General features: G+C 42.3%; 1 protein-coding gene across 2 annotated transcripts in view; it reads right to left on the reverse strand.

Annotated features, from left to right (window-relative positions):
• scaper (S-phase cyclin A associated protein in the ER) overlaps positions 1-27,610 on the reverse strand; it is a 228,012-nt gene that overhangs the window by 67,430 nt on the left and 132,972 nt on the right. For both annotated transcript variants that reach the window (XM_033015029.1, XM_033015028.1), the window contains exon 23: positions 3,832-3,947. In XM_033015029.1, coding sequence (XP_032870920.1) covers positions 3,832-3,947 — 116 coding nt within the window. The remainder of the gene's footprint in view (positions 1-3,831; positions 3,948-27,610) is intronic.

Genomic DNA, 27,610 nt, shown 5'->3' on the forward strand with positions numbered 1-27,610 from the left:
GTGCTGGAGAAACTCAGCGGGTGCAGCAGCATCTATGGACGGAAGGAAATAGGCAACGTTTCGGGACGAAACCCAAAGGAAATAGGCAACGTTTCGGGTCGAAACCCGAAGGGTTTCGGGCCGAAACGTTGCCTATTTCCTTCGCTCCACAGGTGCTGCTGCACCAGCAGAGTTTCTCCAGCACTTTTGTCTACCTATGACAGTTTTGTATACAGAGTATGTAATCAATATCCATTCTCGCAGAGCAACTTATTAAGGTCAGTAAAATGATTTTGTTGTATGAATTAGCAGGCTTTAGATTTATTTGGCCACTCGCATTGAATGTTTTAGATTCAAGCAAACGTTATCAAAGAAAGAAAGAAAGGATTGAGTTGGTGAGTATTAACTTGCACCCTTCTGAAACACCTAGATTATCACTCACATTTTCACTGAACGTGAAAAGAACTTTCCAAGAACTGCCTCAGTAAAATTTAAAATACGAGATGATCTAATTTTTCAGGTATAAAATGGCCGCGACGTTGACCGATTTAGCAGTGCGAGCGTTCAGCTTACGGCTAAATTTCTCGGTACACTTGGCAGCCGCCTTAAACAGGTGCTCTGCCCCCTTGCGTACGATCCAGCTGAAGGATTTCCCTGGAAGAATATGGACATTTCTTTAATGGAAATGTCAAGGAAATACAAATGCTCGAGTTGGTTAAAAAGTAATAAAAATAATTCAATAATGGGTTCGGACATAACTTAAGCCTGCAGCTTGGAAAGGAAACGGAGACCGTCCGTCTGCAGAGAACAGATTGAGGATGACAGCTGAGCAGCTGATCCTCCAGGGACCGCTTCACATATATCCACAAGAACAAGCGAGAAATGAGGGAGAAAGTGGAGGTTGAGAGAATAGAAAGTTACTGGAAGTTCAGTTCCGGTTTAGTTTATTGTCACGTGTACCGAGGCACAGTGAAAAGCTTTTTGTTGCGTGCTAACCAGGCAGCAGAAAGACAATACATGATTAACTGGGTCTGTGTGGAGTTTGCACGTTCACCCTGTGACTGTGTGGCTTTCTTTCAGGGGCCTTGTTTCCTGTCAAAGGTGCATGGGATAATTGCCCACTGTGAACTGCCCCGAGCATGTAGCTGAGATGTAGAACCTGAAGAGGCTATAAAGAGGATAAAAAGTGGGATTAGTACAGTACAGTAATGTAGGATTAATATAAGAAGCCTCACAGGTAAAACGGATGATCTGAGAGCATGGATTAGAACATGGGATGATGATATTATTGCACCAAATTCGAAGATGGTTGAGGCAAGGGTAGGACTGGCAGCTCAAGAGTTCAGAGTCTTTCCTTTGAACATCACAGAGGACACTATCAAGGTGTCCCATCCACAATAGATGTGCAAGGTATGATGGAAGAGGTTCAAAAGCAGAGGTGGATGTTACATCACTGACTAGGTAGATCATCATGTTGGTCCTCAAGGAGAATATCCTGTGGGTGGGGGATAACGGATGAGAATTTCATTTGGCCAAATGTGAAGTCATGCGCTGTGTGCAGTTAAACTCTGCTCAGGCATACAGAGTAAATGGCAGGGACCTGCTGAGGGACCTTGGGTAGCAAATCCATAGTTGACTGAAAGTGGGGAAACAGGCGGATAGGGCAGTGAAGACATTTGGTACAAGTAACTATGATGTTGATCAGAAAATAGACACAAAATGCTCAGGCAGAGTAACTCAGGCAGCATTTCTGGATAGTAAAGGGGGTGTCCCACTTGGGCGACCTAATTGGCGAGTTTAGAAGAGTTTGAAAAAATGACATGTTGAAGACCTCCTTCAACTATGTAGAAGACCTCCTTCTACCTCTTTCGACTATGTTGAAGACCAGCTACGACTAACTTCTGGAAAATTGGACACCGAATAGTGGAGAGTGAAGACGACCTCCTTCGATCTCCTTCGACCTCCCTTCGACTATGATGAAGACTATCTACAACTACCTTCGACTACCCTCGATTACCTACGACTAACATCCCGACCTACCACGACTGAACCTACGAGTAAAAAAAGTATTGATTTTTTCTATGCCGACCTTTTTTTATTCGCGGGCATTTTTTAACATATTGGAAAAAAACGCAGTGACCTAGCTGAGGCCTCGAGTACGCGGAGACCACTCTCGAACATGAAAGAGAGTTATGAAGACCTCCTACGACCTCATGTCGACCACGCTGCGAGTACGAGTCGAGGGCAAACTCGCCAGAACTCGCGGATTCGGTGGGAGAGACCCTTAAGGAACTCGCCCAAGTGGGAGAGACCCTTAAGGAATACGTGACGTTTTGGATTGAGAGCCTTCTTCAGTTGATCAGAATGGATGTTAATGGAGAAAACAGGCTCAGCGTTTTAGGAAGAGAATTTCCCAATTAACACTAACTCACAGGGGGCTTGCTTGATAGCTGTGCAGTGAATAAAATCTATGCAGGTGCAAAATGGTGGAAGTGGAGGTGCAATGACATTTCAAAGGAAATTACAGCGTAATTAAGTCGTGAATACTTAATCGACCCTTTATTTATTTTCTGAAGTTACAGGAATATTAATGCAGGTCTTGTAAAGTTGTGGCGATCACAAATTTTACCTGCCAGATACATTAAGGATAATGGTCAAACATTACACTGGGTGTGTGAATACTGTACTGAAGAAGCTGGCTGCACTATCACCACATGAAGCCAATATAAAAGCTGCTACTGATGCAATATTCCAGGAATTAAGCAGCACACCACTTAGGCTGATTAGTGCAGCCACTTTAAAACATTTAGCATGGTATATGATGGGGAGGGGGGAGGGGGGGGGGGAAAGCAAAATCCAGAAGTACTTCCCCATCTATTAGGATTAAGAGTCATAAGGGAGGTTGTCAGCAGCTGCACCTATAGCTGGTGGAGGTTCAACAATTTTTCAAACATCATTTACAATTCCCCGGTCCAGTACTGCAACAAAAACAAGTACCTCGTACAATTTTATGAGCGTCAACATTTGAAGTAAGAAATCAAAGAAGCCGAGGAATTAACAGCACAGGAACTACCTGACACTGTCGCTGCCTTCTGGACGTGGGCACAGAGAAGTTGACTGGAGCCCATTTAGATAGTTGGTGTAAATGGCCCAAGAAAGATAACCAAACAGACTGTGCAGACTTTCAAACAGTAGTTTGAAAGAATTAAATCAAGATTTGTCAATATAAAATGATAAGATGGTTGCTAGTGGCGAGATGAACCTCATTTACACCCTCTCCAAAGCCTCCCCATTTTTTTTTCGGCGATCAGATCTCCAAATGTGGTGTAATAACTGCTTTATACAGCTGCAACACGACCTGCCAACATTTATTCTCAATGATAGACAATAGACAATAGGTGCAGGAGTAGGCCATTTGGCCCTTCGAGCCAGCACCGCCATTTAATGTGATCAGGGCTCATCATCCCCAATCAGTACCCCGTTCCTGCCTTCTCCCAATATCCCCTGACTCCGCTGTTTTTAAGAGCCCTATCTAGCTCTCTCTTGAAAGCATCCAGAGAACCTGCCTCCACCGCCCTCTGAGGCAGAGACTTCCACAGACTCACCACTCTCTGTGAGAAAAAGTGTTTCCTCGTGTCTGTTCTAAATGGCTTACTCCTTATTCTTAAACTTAAAATGAAGGCAAGTGAACTATATGCTTTCTATACCACCCTATTTACTTGTGTTGCCTCTTTTGGCAAGTTATGGACTTGCATCCCAAGTTACCAACTCTGCCCGTTTCCTCGCTTATACAGAAAAACAAGCAATATAGAACTTAAAAGTAACGAAATGGCCGTGGTAGGCAATACTAACTTGACTGGAATCCGAGGAGCAATGTTAGGACTGGAAACAGCATTCACAACGTGAAGGATCTGCTCCAGGGCAGTAAGACCTCCACCAACCTGGAATCCAATCTGATCTGCACTGTTCTGCAAGAAAAGAAGAATAAAAATCAAAAACAATTACGCACTCAACACCACTTGCAGACAAAATCTCTTTTCTTTCAAATTTGCTTCTCTTAATAATCCACAGGAGAGTTGGAAGTCCTGCTGAAAATAGATGATTCAAAAAGAGAAACCATTTAACTAGCTATATTGAATTTAGAAACTTATTTTCGGTTATAATACCTAAAAGTTGTGCAAATCAATGTGCATTGAAAACAGCCATGGAATTACAGTTGCGCAAGACACAATGGACTACCGCTTCAGCCCGTGTATTACTGCAAGACATCCCATAAACTAGCATAACACCTCTGTTTGCAGTGAGCTGAAAATGTATTATAAAGTGTAAGAAGGAACTGCAGCTGCTGGACACAAAATGCTGGAGTCACTCAGCAGATCAGGCAGCATCTCGGGAGAAAAGGAATAGGACACGTTTCAGGTCGAGACTCTTCATCAGTTTAAGAGACAGGGAGGGGGGCACTGGAGGTATGGGAAGGTACAGAACAAAGCGGAGCCTGCATCGATGACTTATTCTAAAGTCCTGCTTTTAGAACATAGAACGTTGAACAAAACAGGCCCTTCGGCCCACAATGTCTGTGCCGAACATGATGCCAAGTCTGCTCCACATAATCCATATTCCTCCAATCCGTGCACATCAATCTGTCTAACTAAAAGTCTCTTAAATGCCATTATTGTATCTGCCTCAACACCAACCTCCAGCAGCTTGTTCCAGGCACTCACCACCCTCAGAGTAAAAAAGTTGCCCTGCACATCTCCTTTATACTCTGCTCCTCTCACCGTAAAGTAATGCCCTCTAGTAATTGACTTTTCCATCTTGGGGAAAAAAAAAGTTCTGACTGTCTACCCTATCTATGCCTCTCATAATGTTATATACTTCGATCAGGTCTCCCCACGTTCCAGAGAAACCAATCTAAGCCTGTCCAACCTCTCCCTGCAGCTGATAACCCCGAATCCAGGCATCATTCTGGAGAAGGGTTTCGGCCCGAAACGTTGCCTATTTCCTTCGCTCCATAGATGCTGCCTCACCCACTGAGTTTCTCCAGCATCTTTGTCTGCCATCATTTTGGTAAACCTCTGCGCGCTTTCCAAAAACTCCTTATCCTTCCAATAGGACGACCAGACTTGCACGCAATACTCCAATGGTGGATTAACCAAAGTCCTATCACACTGCAATACGACTTCCTGATGCATATGCTCAGTGCCCCAACCTATGAAAGCAAGCATACCATATGCTTTATAGATCATTTGTTCTCTCATATGTTTTATAGATCATTTGTTCTCTATCTCTTCACATCACTGTCTATATCTCTCGTTTCCCTTTCCCCCGACTAGTCTGAAGAAGGCTCTCAACCCGTAACGTCACCCATTCCTTCTATCCAGAGATGCTGCCTGTCCCGCCGAGTTACTCCAGCACATTGTGTCTGTCTGCAGTATACTTTGACAGCCTTCCACACAGTCTGTGACCCCAGCAATATTGGTATCAGGTCAGTCAAGCAGAAAGACAGGAAAATGGACTCAGTCTCATATTAACACAATATTGCTTTTGGCATTCATGTGTTTTTTTACAAGGTAAAAAGTTTTATGTTCTTTGCTGACTCGTTATTTTCCATTACTATAACATTCAGTGTTACAAGTTGAGGCACTTTCATTATTGATCCTGTGCAACAAGAGACAAGAAACAGGTACAAAGGGAAACTTAATATATGGACATGTATTTGTTTAAAGTCAGGATAATTTATTTCCCAGAATCTAGACATGGATTGAATTACCTTTATCCGAGCAAATATAGTGCATACAGACTTCAAATAATACCAGAGAGGCACTATAGAAGAATGCAAATAAAATCTTTGCCGTTTGGGCTGATGAGTAAAGATGTCATCTGCATTCCCAGTCAGCTTGGAGCTGTCTGATCTCGACTCTGTTAAGAGTTGAGGGTACGAACATATTTTATTTCACAGGATGTGGCTGCTGTGATGGCTTCAATTTATTGTACATCGCCGATTCTTCCCATTTCGGAGGGCAGTTCAGAGTCAACCCCATTGACGGAGGTGGGTCACAACACACACACACACACACAGGCAGGGGAGGAAGGAATGACGGATTTCCTGACCTGAAGACCTTTAGTAAGCCACAGTGGTTCTTATGACAATGCAACCGCTTCATGTTCACCATTACAATATTAGCTTTCCCTCTCATATTTATTTCATTACTTGAATTTAAATTCCTGAGCTGCCACAGTGGCATTTGTACTGTTGCCTCCGCAATCAATACTCTTAATAACTGAACCATTCCTCAATGTGAAGCGAAATAAAAATCAGCCAGATTTCATGCACACAATTGCTATTCATAACCAAGAGTTGAATGAGAAGATTATTGTGTTAATGTTGTCTCATAAGCCAGCCTAACCCTAACTAATATTAATGATACCAGAGGAACTTGACCCAACCTAGAGTAAAAAAGAATAAAAACAGTAGAACTCGTTGATGGTAACTATATACTCATGCCCCAGCCTCAAGTTTTCTCAATCTAACAAAATAATGGCACCGAAAATTGCAATGTCTTCATTGACTCTAACCATACATACAATTTGCAATTAAAATGGGTGAGATTCCAGCAGCTTTATCTTGCTGGGGCCGATGTTTAAAAACTAGTAGTGCTGGCAGCAATTTTGCTGGTAGCAATTATACAATTGCCGATTGTCATCCTCAAAACAAGACTTCTCCTTCGGAAACAATAGGAGGATCCAGCCCTGCCCAGCCAGCTGCTCTGTGGGTTGTTCCCACTCTCCTGGGATGGCTGGTAACCAGCTGCCACATGTCTGAGTACACAAGACAGACAATATGTGCAAACTTTATGACAGGAGCGAGACAAGACAGGTGCAGGAAGCAGGGAAATTAATAGAAATAAAAGACAGGGAACAGGCCATTCGGCCCAACAAATTGTTGGCAACAATCCTCTTTCCTCACAAGCATCCAGATCTCATCACTTATCCACCTTGTTCACTCATTCGTAGAGTCATGCAGTGTGGAAACAGGCCCTTCGGCCTGACTTGCCCACACGGAACAACATGCCCCATCTGCATTAGTCCCACCTGCCTGTGTTTGGCCCATATCCCTCTAAATTCTTAAGGGGTTGGACAGGCTAGATGCAGGAAGATTGTTCCCGATGTTGGGGAAGTCCAGGACAAGGGGTCACAGTTTAAGGATAAAGGGGAAATCCTTTAGGACCGAGATGAGAAAACATTTTTCACACAGAGTGGTGAATCTCTGGAACTCTCTGCCACAGAAGGTAGTTGAGGCCAGTTCATTGGCTATATTTAAGAGGGAGTTAGATGTGGCCCTTGTGGCTAAAGGGATCAGAGGGTATGGAGAGAAGGCAGGTACAGGATACTGAGTTGGATGATCAGCCATGATCATATTGAATGGCGGTGCAGGCTCGAAGGGCCGAATGGTCTACTGTTGCACCTATTTTCTATGTTTCTAAATCCCCCTGTCCCATCCATGTACCTGTCTAAATGTTTCTTAAACATTGCGTTTCCTTTTACCTCTGACACAATCCGATCAAAACTGATTCTCTGCCTTAACTACCACAAATATATATTCCAGTCTCACAATTCTTCTGCGTGAAGCGGTTTCTTCAGCTTTGTGCTTCATCTCAAGTACTCATGACTCCACGTGCTTGGGCACTAAAATACTAGAAGCAATTTTAAAATTCATTCATATTATGCATCAGCTGCTGATGATACTTATCTGGTTATCCAAAGGGACAGTTTATTTCCTTCTGGAGATAGCAAAGAACTATTTTCTGTTGGATATCACCATGCCAATCATTTGTACAATTTCTGGTTGGTGCTGATGGAGATTGGAAGAGTAAGAACTTGTTTGGTACAATTCGGTGAGATTGTTAAGGGCTTGGACATACTAGAGGCAGGAAACATGTTCCCGATGTTGGGGGAGTCCAGAACCAGGGGCCACACAGTTTAAGAATAAGGAGTAAGCCATTTAGAACGGAGACGAGGAAACACTTTTTCTCACAGAGAGTAGTGAGTCTGTGGAATTCTCTGCCTCAGAGGGCGGTGGAGGCAGGTTCTTTGGATGCTTTCAAGAGAGAGCTAGAGTTCTTAAAAATAGCGGAGTCAGGGGATATGGGGAGAAGGGAGGAACGGGGTACTGATTTGGGATGATCAGCCATGATCACATTGAATGGCGGTGCTGGCTCGAAGGGCCAAATGGCCTACTCCTGCACCTATTGTCTATTGTATAATTCCCTACAAATGGCAATAGTAAAATGCAATACATGCAGTAACCCAATTTCAGACTTGACGGTTTCTATTTTGATTATTCTTTTGTTTTCTAACCTGGATTTCATTTATGATCATCTAATTTTTTTTGTTAACATAGCAACATTTTGGTTGAACAGATCATCTTATTCCCGACGCTCAGGTGCATCTACTTGTTAAAGCCATCTCCATGTTGTGTTAAGCAATGTCTGTGGAATTCTCTGCCTCAGTTGGAGGCCGGTTCTCTGGATACTTTCAAGAGAGAGCTAGATAGGGCTCTTAGAGATAGCGGAGTCAGGGGATATGGGGAGAAGGCAGGAACGGGGTACTGATTGGGGATGATCAGCCATGATCACATTGAATGGCGGTGCTGGCTCAAAGGGCCAAATGACCTACTACTGCACCTATTGTCTATTGTATCCAACCACAAGAGATGGTTGGGTTGAATTGATGACCACTTACCAAATTTCAATGACAAAAAGAAAGCTCGGTGAATAATTTTATGGAAAATAAGATTTCAACCCTCAAGCCTGATCTGATGCTAAATCCTGTAACGAGGTCAATGCAATATTTGGGAAAAGTAGAAATAAGGAACTGCAGATGCTAGTTTACACAAAAGGTGATTGTAGTAACTCGGCAGGTCAGGGATCATCAATGGAGAACAAAGGTAGGTGACGGTACACAAAAATTCTGGAGAAACTCAGCGGGTGCAGCAGCATCTATGGAGTGAAGGAAATAGGCAACGTTTCGTCCCGAAACCCTTTGGGTTTCGACCCGAAACGTTGCCTATTTCCTTTGGGGTTCGTCCCGAAACGTTGCCTATTTCCTTCGCTGCATAGATGCTGCTGCACCCGCTGAGTTTCTCCAGCATTTTTGTGTACCTTCGATTTTCCAGCATCTGCAGTTCCTTCTTAAACACATAGGTAGGTGATGTTTTGGGTTGGGACCCTTCCTCAGATTGGGGGGGGGGGGGGGGGGGGGGGGGGGGGGGGGGAGAAGAAAGCTCTAAGAGGGGAGAGGCAGGACAAAGCGTGGCAGGTAATAGGTGGGCACAGGTGAGGGGGGGGGGGGGGGGGGTTGTTGGGCAGATGGTGGGAACAAAGGCCAGAAATAAAAGCAGGTGTGAGGAATTGCGATTTGTGGAGCCAGGAGGAGGCTAGGTCAGTATGGGAATTGGAAGGGGCGATGAAATGGCTAAAAGGTAACTCAGTAGCTGCATACTGGAGCCAGAAATTAAAACAAAATGCTCAAAACACTCATCCGGTCTGTGACAAGAGAAACAGTTAACATTTCAAGACCTCTCTACAAATGCCACCTAACATACTGGGTAACAGGCCAGCATTTTCTGTTTTTATTTCAAATTTCCAGCATCTGCAATGTTTTTGATTTTCATTCAGTCTACATTGGAATGTGGTGCGTCAACGGTGTTGTTGATGGATTCAGGAATAACTCTCAAAATGGAATCATACAAATAATTGCAAGGAGACTATTTTGCATGACAATGGCCAAAGAGCAGGGGAATATGGCTAATTACTTAACTAGTGCGTGCACTGGCAGCCAAATGGCTATTTACTGTGCCGTTTATGGTGCTATTTTCCATCTCTTCAGAAATAATCTTTCCGAGCATTACACTGGTCTCCACATCACACGCAACATGTTCAAAGCAACACTCACTTTCCTCCCTTCCCTTATGAGTGGCAAGGGTGGGCGATAAACTTGTGCAATGTGTGTAAACAGTATTATAATAATAATAATGGATGGGATTTATATAGCGCCTTTCTAATACTCAAGGCGCTTTACATCGCATTATTCATTCACTCCTCAGTCACACTCGGTGGTGGTAAGCTACTTCTGTAGTCACAGCTGCCCTGGGGCAGACTGACGGAAGCGTGGCTGCCAATCTGCGCCTACGGCCCCTCCGACCACCACCAATCACTCACACACATTCACACACAGTATTGAATGCATAGCCTCCGAGAATGTCGGATGAATCTTTTGCACGGTTCCTATATTGTATATATTTATTACTTGAACAAAGTCTATTTTGAAATAGAAATTTAAAAAAAACTCGCGTTCCTCCTCAAATGCTTAATCACTTCCACAAACACTTTGACTGCAGTTTCAAACAAAAATGCACTAAAAGTGTAAAATGGCTACATTTAGATTGTATCAAAAGATAGCTTCTGGATATCACACCACAGGATTTACTTTTAAATTGTTTTGGGGGGTCATTTACTTCAGGACCGTTTATATTTTCCACCCTCATTCCATTTTGAAAACTTAACTGCTCGTTCATAACCATTCTGAATTAGAAACTTGTAAACTTGTAATTTGTCTGTAAACTTGTTTTAACTGTAAAATGTCCTTGAGTGTCCTGAAAGGCACCCATAAATAAAATGCATTATTATTATTATTATTATTATTATTAATAAAATAGTAGTGTGTCTTTTGACAACTTCAAAAGTAAGTAATAATTTACAGTGTTCGAAAAATACATAGCTTTCTTCAAGGAGAAAAATAAGTGTTTTTATTGATTTATTTGAGGAAATATGAGAGAAATATTGAATACCGAGGTTCAGATGACGTGATATAGCTTGAAACCAGAACGTCCACTTTTGCCTCTATAATCCAGGTGAGATTATACTACTTAAAAATATGCTGTGGAGCAATTGGAAAAATTCTATTTTCCGATTTGCATAGGCACGAGAATTTTGCACCCAATGCATTGGTGATGGAAAGTAAATGCCAGTCAGTGATAATACTGTGTTGGAAGGAACTGCAAGTGCTGGTTTACACCGAATATAGGCACAAAATGCTGGAGTAACTCAGCGGGACAGGCAGCATCTCTGGATAGAAGGAATGGGCGACATTACGGGTCTCGACCCGTCTTCAGACTGAGAGTTAGGGGAGAGGGAGACACAGAGATATGAAAGGGTAAGGTATGAAAACAAGACATCAAAAGAGACGACGATCAAGGCGAATGCCGAATAGATCATTGTTAGCTGGGAGAAAGTGACAACAAAGCAAACAGAGACTAAATGTAATCAGGGGGACAGTCAGGCTGGTCAAATAACAGGGAAGGGGGAGGGGGGGGGGGGTGGCATGGAGAGAGAGAGAGAGAGAGAGAGAGAGAGGGAAAGCAAGGGTTACATGAAGTTAGAGAAATCAATATTCATACCGCTGGGGTGTAAGCTGCCCAAGCGAAATATGAGATGCTGTTCCTCCAATTTGCGCTGCTAACACTGCTGACAAGATCAAAGTCTGACTTGGACAAGCCACATATGAACAAACATAACAGACTATGGAGGATGGTGACAGGAAGAAATAGGTGTTTTAGAATCTCAGTGAAAATAACATAATCTCCCAAATCCACCTTGTTTTCCCACTGGCTGCACTAAACTTGCGAATTATAGCAGCCACCTTAAAGCACTGAAGCAAAAACACAAAGTGCCAGAGTAATTCAGCGGGTCAGGCAGCATCTCTGGAGGACATGGATAGGCAATGGTCTGGGTCAGGACCTTGCTTGGTTCACTTGTCGTGCCGGTGATTTTAGAGGATTTTGCAGTTTTATTTTGTTTTATTTCTTCAGTTTTATTAGTAGTAATAAATAGTGAAGAAGCATTTAAAAATGTGATCAAGAAGGAACTGCAGATGCTGGAAAATCGAAAGTACACAAAAAAGCTGGAGAAACTCAGCGGGTGCAGCAGCATCTATGGAGCGAAGGAAATAGGCACCCGCTGAGTTTCTCCAGCTTTTTTGTGTACCTTTAAAAATGTGATGCTTATTTTTAATATTTTGTTTCTAATATGTTGTGAACTAAAAAAAGGTGAAGGTAACCAATATCAAGGCATACACAGTTGCCAACAGGAAGTGTTGTGATAATCAGGTGGTCCCAACTTTCCAACTTACAAATAAACCGTTCATTGTTGTCCCATGTGAGGCTGGCTACGACAAACATCCCTTCCTCAGTACCACCCTGACAACTGACTTAATGGAATTACAGGCTCTGCTTTAATAACACATCTCAACTACAGGCCAGCAAAAACGAAACTCTCAACCTGAATTATACAGCCAGAGATTCATATCCAATTATTAGCTAAAGTAACTATTACACAATCCAATCACAGGGAAAACAGCTGTTAATCTTCAGTAGGTCGCTCCATATTAGTGGCTCACATGGACAGACAGTCTTTGTACTGGCCTCCACGGACAGACTGTAATTATGTCCTAGTGACCGGCTGGGTGGGGACAGACTCAGGCAACAGATGGGGAACAATCAGTTCAATGTTCATCATCTGGATATGTATTAGGATAGTGCCCAGCATCTCTGACACCTTTGCAGCTACTATTTATGGTATTAATTGGCATGGCAGATAAAACTGTCTGTGAGGACGTGGTTAGATTAAGACAAAGATTTTATTCCCACTTAATCTGGCAATTGAATAGCTACTTATTTTCAATCCTTGCGCAGTAAAATTGGAAATATATGGAGGATGAAAGTCCTGCATTTTGTAATTCATTTCAGGATGGAGGCATCGCAGCATTCAGTGAGCATTCCAACTGCTCTTGACAAGGCAGTAGTGAGCTACCTTAGTAAAACGGAACAGTCCTTCTGGTGAAGGTACTTCCACGGTGGTGTTAAGAAGGTTGTTCAAGGGTTTAGCCCGAGCAACATTAGAAGATAATCATTTTACACGGCAGAATGACGTGAAGCTTGAAGTGGAATATGCAGGTGGTGGCGTTCCCAGATACAGGTACATGCCGCACTTGCCCAACATGGGCAGAGGTCACGGTTTTGTGAGGTAACACGACATAAAGAGAAGCCAGCAGTATAACTCAAGTCTCTTGGCTGTACAATGCACTGGTAGGAATCTGAAATGAGCAGCTAAAAATTCCTTGGCTCACAGTAACAAAATCAATCTGCCAAAAACAACTCTAAAATGTGTCACTGCTCTGTTATCTTGTATGATGTATATTAAGTGTGTAGGAAGAAACTGCAGATGCTGGTTTACACCGAAGATAGTTACAAAATTCTGGAGTAACTCAGCGGGACAGGCAGCATCTCTGGAGAGAAGGAATGGGTGATGTTTCGGGCCGAGACCCTCCTTTGGACTGAAACATCACCCATTCCTTTTCTCCAGAGAAGCCCAGCCGACCCATTAGACAATAGACAATAGGTGCAGGAGTAGGCCATTAGGCCATTCGAGCCAGCACCATATTCCCTGACTCCGCTATCTTTAAGAGCCCTATCTAGATCCCTCTTTAAAGTATCCAGAGAACCGGCCTCCACCGCCCTCTGAGGCAGAGAATTCCACAGACTCACAACTCTTTGTGTGAAAAAATGTTTCCTCATCTCCGTTCTAAATGGCTTACCCCTTATTCTTAAACTGTGGCCCCTGGTTCTGGACCCCCAACATCAGGGACATGTTTCCTGCCTCTAGCATGTCCAAACCCTTAACAATCTTATATGTTTCAATAAGATTCCCTCTCATCCTTCTAAATTCCAGAGTATACAAGCCCGGCCGCTCCATTCTCTCAGCATATGACAGTCCCCCCATCCCGGGACTGTCTTTTGTTAATGTTTCAAATTAATGACCCGTCATCAGAGTTGGTAAAAATGGTAACACAAGTTGTAGAGACGGGGTTGGAGGAGGGAGAGAGCAAATGGGATGTCTGTGCTGGGATGGGAATGAAGCAAAGTTGTTCGACACAGTTAATAAAACTAAGCAAACACCTATGCATCAACTAAATTTTTATTCTTTTTCTGTTTGTTGCCTAACATCACCATGCCAACCCATTGCAAACTCCATGCTTTTGACTGCCAAATCCGAGATTGTCACATAACTAGTCGAGGCATGATATTCCGTGCATCCGAAGGTTGAAAATTAATAAAGCAAAATTCTTTTGATCCAAATGCAAGTGGCTTAGTTATTCTTTACAATTATTTTATACTCTGTGCCTGTTACAAACAGATAAACCAAGCATTGTATGAGTTATGCAAGATCCCCCATCGCAAGTAAATGTCGGTTCTGCGGTCAAATGCTCGCATTTGCCAAACAATCCCTTAATAAATAGTGCGCCACTGTCGGTATGCTGTTGCTGTCTCACAGCCCCAGAAACCAGGATTCAGTTCTGACCTTAGGTGCTATCTGTGTGGAGTTTGCATGTTCTCCCTGTGACCATGTGGGTTTCCTCCAAGCACTTCAGTGTCATGTGTAGGAAGGAACTGCAGATGCTGGTTTACACCGAAGATAAACACAAAATGCTGGAGTAACTCAGCGGGACAGGCAGCATCTCTGGATAGGAATGGGTGACATTTCTGGTCGAGACCCTTCTTCAGACTGAGCTTCAGTCTCAGTCTGAAGAAGGGATTAGACCCGAAACATCACCCATTCTTTCTATCCAGAGATGCTGCCTGTCCCGCTGAGTTACTCCAGCATTTTATGTCTGCTACCGCATCCCAAAGACATGCAATTCATCAGCATGATTGGCCATTGTAAATTGCCCCTAAGGTCTAGGTGAATGGTGGAAACTTGGGAGAGTTGGGAAAAATTTGCGAGGAATTAAAGAAATGGGATTAATGTAGTGTAAATGGGTGGTTGAAAGTCAACATGGATCTGATGACCAAAGAACCTGCTACATCTCTTGATTCGTCTTGATGTCATCATCAGTAATCATTCGTCTGCTGCCTCTAACCCGTAATATAATTGGCATGAGTACGACTTAGATATAGATGGATAGGTTAGGACCATCTACGAGCACAGCATGCACACTTCCTTTAAAGTCTCAAGATTTGTTGTGCAATGATCAGTCTATTACAGAAAATCAAATAACCTATTCACCGACAACTTTTTGTCAATGATATCCAAAGCATTCTTGTACAAATGTTGAACATGGTAGTGTGGCGGCAGAGTTGCTGCCTTATAGTATCAGAGACCTGGGTTCGATCCTGACTACGGGTGCTGCCTGTACGGAGTTTGTACATTCTCCCCATGACCTGTGTGGGCTTTCTCCAGGAGATCGGGTTTCCTCCCACAGTCCAAAGACATACAGGTTTGTAGGCTAATTGTCTTGGTACAATTGTACATTGTCCCTAGTGTGTAGGATAGTGTTAGTGTGTGGGGATCGCTGGTCAGCACGGACTCGGTGGGCCAAATAACCCATTTCTGCGTTGTATCCCTAAACCAAACAAAACATTGTTCGGCAGTAATGTTATATTCCTTACAGACGTCATAGGCATCCTTGCACATGTCAAAGGCCCAGGCATTGACAGATACAGTACATAAAAGAAAATGAGATGTCAATGCTCAACAGAGGGTTGTATCTCTCTAATTTCTGATGAAAATTAATAATTTTTGTAACCAAATAAACCAGTAGCACTGATTTCAAATGGGCGCGCAGCCAAAACAGGTTTCACTGTTCGCATAGGCCATATCTGGGATTAGGATTGGAAATGATACCTGCGACAGAGCAACATGCACCATCAACCCTGGAGGATATTAAACGGTTAACAGGCTCATCTGCTTTTACTGTTCGAAGGGAGTGGCAAACAAGAGAATAATGGCCAATCTTTAGTCTGAGAAGTTCAGTTTAAGAGTGGTGCGTAAACATCTCAGATCAAACAGTTAACTGTTACGGGTGTTGTAAGAGGACAATTTACAACCAATTAGTTTGTTTTGAATTGCCCTCTATGACTGCATGCAGGGAGGAATTCGCTGAAAGTTAACTGCTGCAGGAGTCAGACTAATGTCTGAATCGCTTCTATTAGGCACAAAAACACTGTTTAAATCCAACTCATACTCGCACTTAAATTGTTTGAAAAATAGCAATTACTTTGTCATTTACAAATTACACAGTGATACCTCTCATCTCACAGTTCCTGATTGGGGGTTGCATTGAAAATTGGGGGGAGTTGAGAGTTACAAAGCAAAGGCTTTGTATCATATTACAGAAAAATTAAAAAACAGAAAAAACCTAAAGAGTAAAAGATTGTTAATTTGATTCAGTGAAATTTTACAGCTGATGTCGTTTTTATGAATGTCACTGTTATTGTGAATACTCTCCACTCAACAAGATGACTATTAACTAGTTAATATTTTTCTGCTGATACTGGACGAGTCTGAATGTCGGCCGGGTTTCTGGGAGAAAAGTCTTCTCAAATACTAAGTTTGTTCAGTTGGTGGCACTCTTGCCTCTCAGTCGGAGATCGTGGGCTCAAACCACATCCTGAGATTTGAGCACACAATTTACATTGACATTAAAGAGCAGCAATGAAGAAGTACCATACCGTTGGAAGATAGCATTGTTTGATGAGCCCTTTGCTTATTCTGATAATAGTTCAGAGCAGGAAGTTTTGCTAATGTCCTTTTCATTTTCCCACACTGACACGCCAAAAATAAATTAATTGGTCACTGCTGTTTGTGCCTTTAACCTGGATATATTCTTCTGCCATGCAATTGCAGTTATAGAGTCATACAGCTATACAGAATGAAAGCAGGCCTTATGGCCCAACTCGTTCTATGCTGCTCAAGTTACCAAAATCAAACTACTCTAACATGCCTCGCCTGTTCCATATCTTCCCAAACCTTTCCTATCTATGTATCTGGTCAAATGTCTTTTAAATGTGGTAATTGTATCCGCTTTTACCACTTCCATACATGCACCGCCCACAGTGTGATGTAGTTACCCCTCAGCACCTCTTTAAATCTCTCCCCTCTCACCATAACCTAAGCGCTCTAGTTTTTGACTCCCCTATCCTGGGCAAAAGACTATGGCTGTCCATTTTATCAGTGCCCTCGCACTCAGTAATTCTTTGTTTGAGGTAACTAGATTGGCCCTAAAAGGTACTGCACAAACATAAATGCTCTGATTTCTTCCATCTAACACAAAACTCCTTGACAATTTCAAGACCAACTCAGTCTTCTTCTACTTTCGTGTCCATCTTCCATGTTTCAAATGTTGACCTCGCTGTCATTGTCCGTCCTGAAAAGGACGCAAGCTTCCGGCGACAATCAGTGGGAGCCGTCACTTGTTGCAATAGATGATGGTGGTAGCAGAATTAGCTCGGGATACTTCCAGTCTCCAGCCTCGTGACGTGGACGCTTCTACTATGGGGACGCCCAACTCAGTAGGCAGGTATATCATCAGAATGGTGCCACAGTCATGAGTAACTCAGTTTTAGCACGCATTGTAGATGATTATATGGTCACTTTGTAATCTCGTCTCATTTTGTCCTCCCATTTCCATGCTCTGCTTTTGTTCTTTAATAGTAACCTTGTTACTTCAGCAGTTGTAATCTTCGGAATGTTTTCTGGTAGAACAACAACTTTGGAAATCTGAAGAAGGGTTTCGGCCCGAAACGTTGCCTATTTCCTTCGCTCCATAGATGCTGCTGCACCCGCTGAGTTTCTCCAGCTTTTTTGTGTACCTTCGATTTTCCAGCATCTGCAGTTCCTTCTTAAAAACTTTGAGAGCCACCGGAATCAAACAAATGGAAACAGGCTTTCCCATGGTAGGGAATTGTTGAGGCGAATAGTGTGGATGCATTGAGGAAATGCAAAAGAATGTGGAAAGGAGAAAGGGACAAGAGTCAAGAGTGTTTTGTTGTCATATGTCCCAGATAGAACAATGGAATTCTTACTTGCAGCAGCACAAGAGAATATGCAAACACAGTACACTGTAAACAATACAATAAACCAGAGAAAAATAAGTTATTTTTCAGGATGTGCTGACGTTAGATGAAGTGCACAAGGAGGAAAAAAATGCTATAGGAAATCATGGAAGGCAGACAAACAAGTTGGTGTTGTAAACTCACACAATTCTATGTAGTGTGGCTTTCATAATGGTTTTAATTTAACTAAATATGAACATATACTTTAATAAGTTATCATGGAATAATGATTTTTTCAACCCCATAGCCAAGTGCCAGACAAATCTAATCTCTATTTACACAACTCCCACTGATGTCTCTGCCAACCTGAAAGTCACTCACTTAAAAGTAAACAAGGTCAGCATGGTTAACTTAAAGAAACATTCCCTTGCTGAGGACAGCACCCACAATTTATCTCTTACAAATTTTGTCAAGAGCACAATAAAAACCTGCATCGCAATTTATCTGCAACAATGCTGTTACCGTCGCCCTTGGGTTGATGCAGAAGGCAGCCAGCAGTGCATTAACACCACACTGCAACACATCTTCATTGCCGATAGTCGCTGTCCAACTTTAATGCAAGGCAAATGTAGGATTGATGATACTGGTATTTTTGCTGACCATCTTTTATTTGTCTCTTCTTGTGCGATTCATGGTCGAATTGTATTAGGCAAAGTTGACATCCAACAAAACTAGCACTGGTCTAATAAAAACTTACCCAATTAAAATAAGGTGTATTCCTTGCATGCAAAACTAAAAGTTGTATTACCAAAATTATAACTCCTGGCCTCTTGAAATCAATGATATAATAAATGACCGACTTTGTTCATTGAACATGGGGAAGACCATCATACTCCTTGTTCCCCTTTTTGAGATGCCTCATTCTCTGTTTAAATAGCATTCTCACCACACAGAGAAATCAACAAATTTACTATATATCCCAGGAGAATATATACTGCTGTTTAAATAAAAATAGCTTGATGCTAAAGTATTGGATACAGTCCTGGGCTTCTCCCCAGCCAAGTAGAAATTGCCTGCCAGCAGGTATGAATGATCTGAGGCATCTCGAAAAGTTATGACCACGGAAAGGTGTATGTTTAAATGGTCAGAAGGCAAGCTGAAAACAAAAAGGGGGATTTGTGATTCCTGCCAGCTTTCACAAGTCTGGGTAGCACTCGATATGTGCCCCTTAACTTCCTGTTGAAGGATGACAGTGGCCATCTGCCAGTATCTATTGCAGCACAAGGATTGGAAAGGTTTACAGATCAATCCTTGATGCTTGGTATTGGCTGAGCATAACCAATTCAGTGGAATAAAATTCTCCCAGACTTTGACGTGGATCGGGCAGTGGCCAGCACGGAACATCCTGCAGGACAAGGACTCGATGGATATGGTGGGCTGTTCACCTAAAGGGCCTGTCCCACGATGCGATTTCACCCAAGAGCTCTCCCGAGTTGAAAAAAAAATTCAAACTCGTGGTGAGTACGTAGATTGTACGTAGCGGGTACGTCGGAGCTCGTGGATGTCTCGTAGCGGCTCGTAATGCTAACGGCAGGTACTCGGGAAACGCGGAAACTCGTGAAGTTTTTTCAACAGTGTGAAAAGTTTCCAAGAGTAAAAAAATACTCATGGTGAGGTACCACGAGTTTGATTTTTTATAAACTTTATGTTATCAATGATCAAACCTTCTGATAATCAGTGTACATAATGTCATGTTAAAGATGGTTAACGAATATTACCACCCACTGAAGCATATTGTCCTTACGAGGCAATTTACACTAAGAAAAAGGCGGTGTGGGTGGGGGGTGAGAATAATCTGGGTAGAATTTAATTTAATTAGTGATGAATTGTAGTTTCCTTCAAATCCTCAAAGCATCAACAGATTACAGATCATTAAGGATTTCATCTGGGCAAATGGTTTAAATAAAAAAGGATTTGAAATAGAAAGAAGGTTGTTTGAGCACTTCAGAGCTGGCAACTAATTACTGTAAATGGGACTGTTTTGAATTAGGATTTTGTTCTCTTTACACTCCACCATAACTCACTGAATACAAATATTCCACAATTCCTATATATGGAGGCTAAAGTAAGGCAGTCCTCAGTATTGTTATATCAGTGTCAAATGGCACTCTCGCGAACAATGTATTAATTGAAGTAAAATATTTAAAGTATTACCAACTCGTATTTTATAGACCTGTGAAATCATACATTGCAGAACCCGAAATCCATTAGTATAGTTCACAACAATGTAGAATAATGGAACAAAATAAACATGTTCTGATTTCATGCACAAAGCATGGCAGAAAAAAATGAAATATGATTTTACACTTTCAAGTTACATTTTCGTATTTGAAAGTGTTAGGGGAATTATTTTTCTCTGTTGATTTATTAGGACTGAGAGAAAAGAGTCAGCATCAGTTTGGAGAATTGAAGTTCTGTTGGATAATGTCAGCTATTTCTAGTGATAATCCCTATTTCCTTGCTCTCCTTTACTCAAATAGATATCATGCTGCATCTTGCAATCAATAGACGATACACATCAAATTCTAATGGCAACATACGAGAACTATACAGTGCATGAGATTTTCTGGACTTTTTCCAACACAGAAACATAGAAAATAGGTGCAGGAGTAGGCCATTCGGCCCTTCGAGCCTGCACCGCCATTCAATATGATCATGGCTGATCATCCAACTCAGTATCCCATCCCTGCCTTCTCTCCATACCCCCTGATCCCTTTAGCCACAAGGGCCACATTAAATATAGCCAATGAACTGGCCTCAACGACCTTCTGTGGCAGAGAATTCCACAGATTCACCGCTCTCTGTGTAAAAAATGATTTTCTCATCTCGGTCCTGAAAGGCATCCCTCTTATCCTTAAACTGTGACCCCTAGTTCTGGACTTCCCCAACATCGGGAATAATCTTCCTGCATCCAGCCTGTCCAACACCTTAAGAATTTTGTAAGTTTCTATAAGATCCCCCCTCAATCTTCTAAATTCTAGTGTGTACAAGCCGAGTCTATCCAGTCTTTCTTCATATGAAAGTCCTGCCATCCCAGGAAACTTTCCTTGTGTCACTGCATCAGAGGCTGGAGGTAAATAAATGTCATTTTTCCCCCTTCCCTCAGCACAGCTGAATTTTTCCTTCTTCCTCACTGCTGAAAATTCCATTGCAGTATTCCCATCTATCCGTTGTGCCACCTTGTGGAAAAACATGGTCAATTGCCATTATCAGTCTGTGTGAAGCAAAGCTCCTCACACTTGTTGTTAGTTGAAGATCCCGCAAGCACATTGAATCCTTGCTGGATGAAATCCTCTTGCTCTTTTGGGAGGTGCGATTGTCGAAGAGCCTTTGTAATGTTTTGTTCCTGTGACAATCAACAGGCATATGCCTCTACAATTATAATTCAGACTCGGCTGACGCCTTTTAAACTAGGTAGACAAAAATGCTGGAGAAACTCAGCGGGTGCAGCAGCATCTATGGAGCGAAGGAAATAGGCAACAAACGTTGCCTACAAATGTTGTCTACAAATAAACGTTGCCTATTTCCTTCAGGGATTCGGCCCGAAACGTTGCCTATTTCCTTCGCTCCATAGATGCTGCTGCACCCGCTGAGTTTCTCCAGCATTTTTGTGTACCTTCGATTTTCCAGCATCTGCAGTTCCTTCTTAAACAACGCCTATTAAACTAGTCTTGGTGCTTTTTTTAAAAGAGTCAAGGGAGGCATAGTGTTGCAGTCTGTAGAATTCAGTGCCCTCAGAACCACAGGAGTGTACCAGAAGCAAACCATCCTTAAACAACAGACATCTTAAGAAATACAACCCATAAACAAACAATAATATGTTTGTTATCTATACCTCATACAGTTATGCGTTCTTTTTCAAAAAAGGTAAACTCTTAGTTTGTCAATTCTAGGAGCAGAATTAGGCCATTCGGCATTCAATCATGGCTGTCGATCTTTCCCTCTCAACCCCATTCTACTGCCTCCTCCCCATAATCCCTAACACCTGTACTAATCAAGAACCTATCAATCGCCACCCTAAAACTATCCACTGACATGGCCCCCATAGCCTTTTGTGGCTGTGTCCCAGAGGTAAAGCAATCTTGAATTCTGGTAATGTTAAGGGCCTGTTCCACTTTCACGACCTGATTCACGATTTTTTTTACTCGTGGACATTTTTCATCACTCTAGAAAAACGCCCCGACCTACTTGATGCCACGAGTACCTACGACTAGCATCACGGCCTGCTACGACCTACCTACTACCTCCTACGACCTCATGACGACCATGCTGCGAGTATGAGTCAAGGGCAAACTCGGCAGAGGTCGTGAATTAGGCCGTGAGAGAGGGACAGGCCCTTTAACAGGTCAACAATTGTGGAATTAATTTAGAGGAACTCTAAAGAATCAGTTCTTTGCAAACTCAGTATCAACAGTTTATTATCCGACATGTCTCGTGCCGGTTCCCAAAGCAGGGCGGCCGACCGAGATCAACGCCCTTACATCCCATATCATGAAAACAATGGAGCGGCTACTCATTCGTCTCCTGAGACCACAAGTCCAGCACGCACTCGACCCACTACAGTTTGCATACCAGGAGAACATTGGGGTGGATGACGCAGTCCTCTACATGCTGCACCGGATCTACTCCTTTTTGGACAAACCCGGTGGCTATGTGAGGATAATGTTCTTCGACTTCTCAAGTGCGTTCAACACCATCCAACCCCTGATTCTGAATAACAAGCTTAAGATGGGGGTGGATTCCACATTTATCTCCTGGATATACGACTACCTGACGGGTCGACCACAGTTTGTCAAGCTGGGGGACAGTGTCTCTGGCACAGTGGTGTGCAATGTTGGAGCCCCACAGGGAACGGTTCTGGCCCCGTTCCTCTTCACCCTGTATACAGCAGACTTTAACTATAAGTCTGACACATGCCACGTACAGAAATATTCAGATGATACAGCGATTGTGACATGTGTAAGGAACGGGCAGGAGGAGGAATACAGGAACTTGACCAGTTCCTTTTGTGCCTGGAGTGAAGAGAACTGTCTCATCCTGAACACAACTAAGACTAAAGAGATGGTGGTTAACTTTGGCAGGTCCAAGCTCCCCCTTCAGCCGGTCAACGCTGCAGGGGCTGACATTGAGGTGGTGCAGACATATAAATACCTTGGAGTGCACCTTGATAACAAACTGGACTGGTCTGTCAACTCTGACTCCCTCTACAAAAAAGACCAGAGCAGACTCTTTTTCCTCAGAAGGCTCAAATCCTTCAATGTGTGTAATGATATGCTGCACATGTTTTACAACACTGTGGTTGCAAGCGTTATTTTCTACGCTGTTGGCTGCTGAGGCAACAGTATTAGTGCAAAAAACAACAAGAAGCTGGACAAACTGGTTAAACGAGCTAGCTCAGTGCTGGAGGGGAGAGTAGACTCTGGGAAGGATGTGCTTGAGAGGCGTATGAGGCACAAGGTGCAGGTCATTCTGAAAAACCCCGGGCATCCCCTCCATGTAATTCTGGAGAGTCAAAAGAGCACTCGGAACAACAACCGGCTCCTCTCCCTGCCCTGTAGAACGGAGCGGTTCAGGAGATCCTTCACCCCTGCAGCCATTAGATTTTATAATTCGGACCGCTAGGCTGTAGGGGGATGCATTTTGCAATTTTTAATTTTTAACTGTTAATTATTGGTCTATTTAAGTATTTATTGCTCTCAGGTAGTGTCCACATTGTATTCTATGTATTTTCTGTCTGCGTTCGTTTTGAATCTGTGGGTTTGTTGGTTGGGGGCTTCTGGACATCTGAATTTCCCTGAGGGGATCAATAAAGTATTTATTATTATTATTATTATTATTATTATTATTATTATTATTATTATAATTATAATATCACCCTTGTTTCAAGGCCAGCAAACAATATAGATGTTTCAAGGCCAGCAAACAAGAGACTGAAGATGTAACAAATAATCTGCTGGAAGAAGTCACTGGATCAAGCAGCATGTCTGGAGAAATGGGACCAATTTTTCAACTGAGTCCATTTATCTGGTTGAACGAGTAGAGGGCGGAGGGGCGGCAAGACCTGGCAAGCAATAGGTGATTTCTGGTGAGGAGGGGTTAATTGGTGAATGGAGTCAGGAGGGGGAGGGAAGGTGTCAAAATAATATTAGAGGCTGGAAGTATGTAGGTGGAGGCAACAATTGGCTGCAGATGGTGGAATCTCATTGGAAAGGACAGTAAAGCATGGAATGTCATGTGAGCAAAATCAAGTCAGTGCATTAGTGTAGAAGTAAAAATAATAGCAGAATATATATTGTGTTAAAAAATCTGAATATACCCCCACTCCCCCCCCCCCCCCCCACCCAATCAGTGAAAGCAATTGAGCAATAAACTATCCTAAACATTTATTTTAGCAAAGCTATCTAGACATGGTGGTCAAAGTCTGGTCATAAATTCTGAGAGAAGGTGCCAAAAATCTGATAAATTGATAAAAACAAAATCATAGAGCATGAAATAAAAATGTAACAAAACTCAATGGATATAGCAATAAAGTCTACCATTTCAAATGAGGTGACGTTTCAAGTGTCAAAAGGGACCCGAAACATCACCTATCCATGTTCTCCAGGAATGCTACCTGACTCACTTCTTCTTCTTCTTCTTCTTCTGGCATATGGTGTGCACAGCCTAAAGTTGTAGGACAACTTGTTCTATTTGATCTTATTTGATTGTGCACGCCAGGTTGATTGCATTCATTGAAACAGGGCGGACCACGTGAAGGTTGCAATCTCCCACCCCGTCTGTTACTCAAGTGTTTCAAGGCCAGCAAGTTACTCCAGCACTTTGTGTCTCCTTTGGTTATTATTGGTATTTTGTTGAACTGCAGGTCCAATAGCCTCAATAGTAAAAGAATAGCAATTCCATTTCCTAACATCAAGAAAATGTAAATCAAGTCACTGAATGCCTCCTGAAAAATTACCTCCACCCACAAAATCAATCACCACTGACGGACAAATTGGGGATAAATGCAAATTACAGATGGGAGGTAACAATTGGAAATAAACCTGCCGTAGGTGCAGTGGGCGATCACCATGGGACCATTTGAAGGAGGTAAAAACAGTATCAAATTGGCGGATTATTGGCACCTTCTCTCAGAATTTACGATCAGACTTTGTCCACCACGTCTAGATAGCTTTGCTAAAATAAATTTGACCACCATGTCTAGATAGCTTTGCTAAAATAAATGTTTAGGACAGTTTATTTGGTGGCCAGGCAGAAGTCCAACCAGACAAAATCAGAATTTTTTTTTTTAGTCAATGTGGCATTTTAGAAATACGGTAAATTTTGGGTTAAGACTTTTGCAATTCATTAATTTATTCCCGCTCTTCATATCCTTTTTTGCAGACAAACTGAAGGATCTTCTAGTCAATGACACAGCATTTCATCCCCCACATGGCCACATTGTAGCCTTCAGGACTTAACACTGAACTGGACAACTTCAAGCAACCTGCTTTCTTTGCAATGTTTTGGCCAAGTTCCAACGAATGAAGTCCCAATCCAAATTGTAACTATTTTTTCAGATAGCCCCAGGTCCGTTAAAAATAATTCAATCAATGCCTATCAAAGACATTATCTAGTCGCAAACTCCATACTGCTGGTGTTATCTTTGCAAATTTACTTCCAATTTATTCTGCCATGTTTTGGTTTGGGGTCACCCTGCTGTAGGAAGGCCGTTAGACACAAAGTGCTGGAGTAACTCAGCGGGTCAGACAGCATCTCTGGAGAAAAGGAACAGGTGACGTGTCGGGTCTGGTGTGTGGGACTAGTGTAGATGGGGCATCTTGGTCCTTGTGGCAAATTGAGCCAAAGTATTCTATCACTCTATAAATCTAAAATGTTAAAAGGTAATTTATTAGAAATCCTGAGTTTGTGAATGGTTCATGCTCAAATCAAAGCCTTTTATTTTACACTTGGATCAGTAACATTTGAAAAAAGATTGTGCGTAGGAAAAGGGAGCTGGGAAAGAACTGGGGACAACTACTATTGAGGGGGAGAAATTAGACCCAGCACACCATCTGTACACAATGCAAATGCAGAAAAATACTTATCAAAATTCTCACAGATGGTATAAATTTGTTTGGAGATAAAACACAAAACGATAGTAGTCAGAAATATATTTAAATTCCCTCTACAAAAGAATGGAGAGTATTTGCTGATATATGAGAGAACAAATTTGTACTTTGCAAAATTATTTTTGTGGCCATACTTTGTAGCATATTTTACATTCAAAATTAGACACATTTCTATTAATTTCAGAGTCAAGCGGCAGAGGAGGGATATGGTCTTTGGTAAGAATTTACTATGTACACTGCATAAATACAATATGTTAACCCAAATGGTATAAGTTACAGCTACGTGCGATGATTAGGGATAATAGGATGACAGCAACAACAAAATAGCCCAAAAAGGCAATCAACCAATCCTAAAGACATGGTTTGTAAGTTAATTGGCCTCTTTAAAATTACCTCTGGTGCGTAGGGAGTAGATGTGGAAGTGGGATAACACAGAACCAGTGTGAATGGGATGATCAATGTGTTCTTGGCTGGGCTAAAGGCCCTGTTTCCATGTTGTATCTAAATTAAACTAAAGGATGCAATGAGGGGCATGTATAATAATTTTATATTTAATAGTTTTTGGGAACATTAAACACTAATATTAAGAATATAGCCCTAATGATCAATGGGATGGAGAGGCAACAAGGGGGACAAATAGAGGGCAGTTCCCTGCTGGCTTCACTTTACCTCCCATCTCTGGGAGTGACTGGTAACACCGACTGAGGAGGTTATCATTTGAGGAGGTGGGAAAGGCGAGCAGGAATCAGAAATAGAGATTATGATATTTGACCATAACCTGATTTTTTTAATTATTTTTTTGTTGATTCACCATTTATTGCTGAAACCTCCATATTCCTACTTTTAAATGCAGTGACTTGTAAATGACTGGGAGATGCCACCTATTTTGTTCACCCGTTGGCAGATACCCTGAAACCAGTAAGTCATTAGTAAATGTACATCTGTGTAACAAGCTTGCACACAATTTGACAGCTTTGATGGAAGGCAGCTTCTCAAAGGCTCCACCCCTCCCATCTTGTGATGTTTTTTAGCCTCTCAAGGGAAATTCAATTAAGAGTGTCTGTTCCCACCCATCAGTCAATGATAGACACCATCAGGATTCTATTCCTAACTCATTGACACGCGAGATGTGTCTGGATCTACAAGTTAGCAAGGGAATTACTGCCTGATGGTTTGTAGATGCTAATCTTTCGTCTAGTTTTCTAAAACGACAGCCAGCCACTGTTGTCTGTATGGAGAAGAAACTGTGGGTGACTGAAAATGCTGTTAAGTAATGCAATTTTATTGGTTTCCAGGGCAAAATAAGTTATAGGTAAGATTATGCAATGCCGCTGCACGGATTGCACATCAAAACCAAGTGTGCAATAGAAGTGGGGCACAATGTACCCTCAATTGTAAAATGCATCAAACAACAGTTCGATAGTGGATTTGGAGAGGATGTTTCCACAAGTGGGAGGGAGAGTCTAGGATTAGCACAGCCTCAGAATTAAATGATTTATCTTTAGAAAGGAGATGTGGAGGAATTTCTGTAGTCAGAGATTGGCGAATCTGTGGAATTCATTGCCACAGACGG

The sequence above is a fragment of the Amblyraja radiata genome, chromosome X (genome assembly GCF_010909765.2).
Source record: "Amblyraja radiata isolate CabotCenter1 chromosome X, sAmbRad1.1.pri, whole genome shotgun sequence".
In the NCBI taxonomy this organism is placed as follows: domain Eukaryota; kingdom Metazoa; phylum Chordata; class Chondrichthyes; order Rajiformes; family Rajidae; genus Amblyraja; species Amblyraja radiata.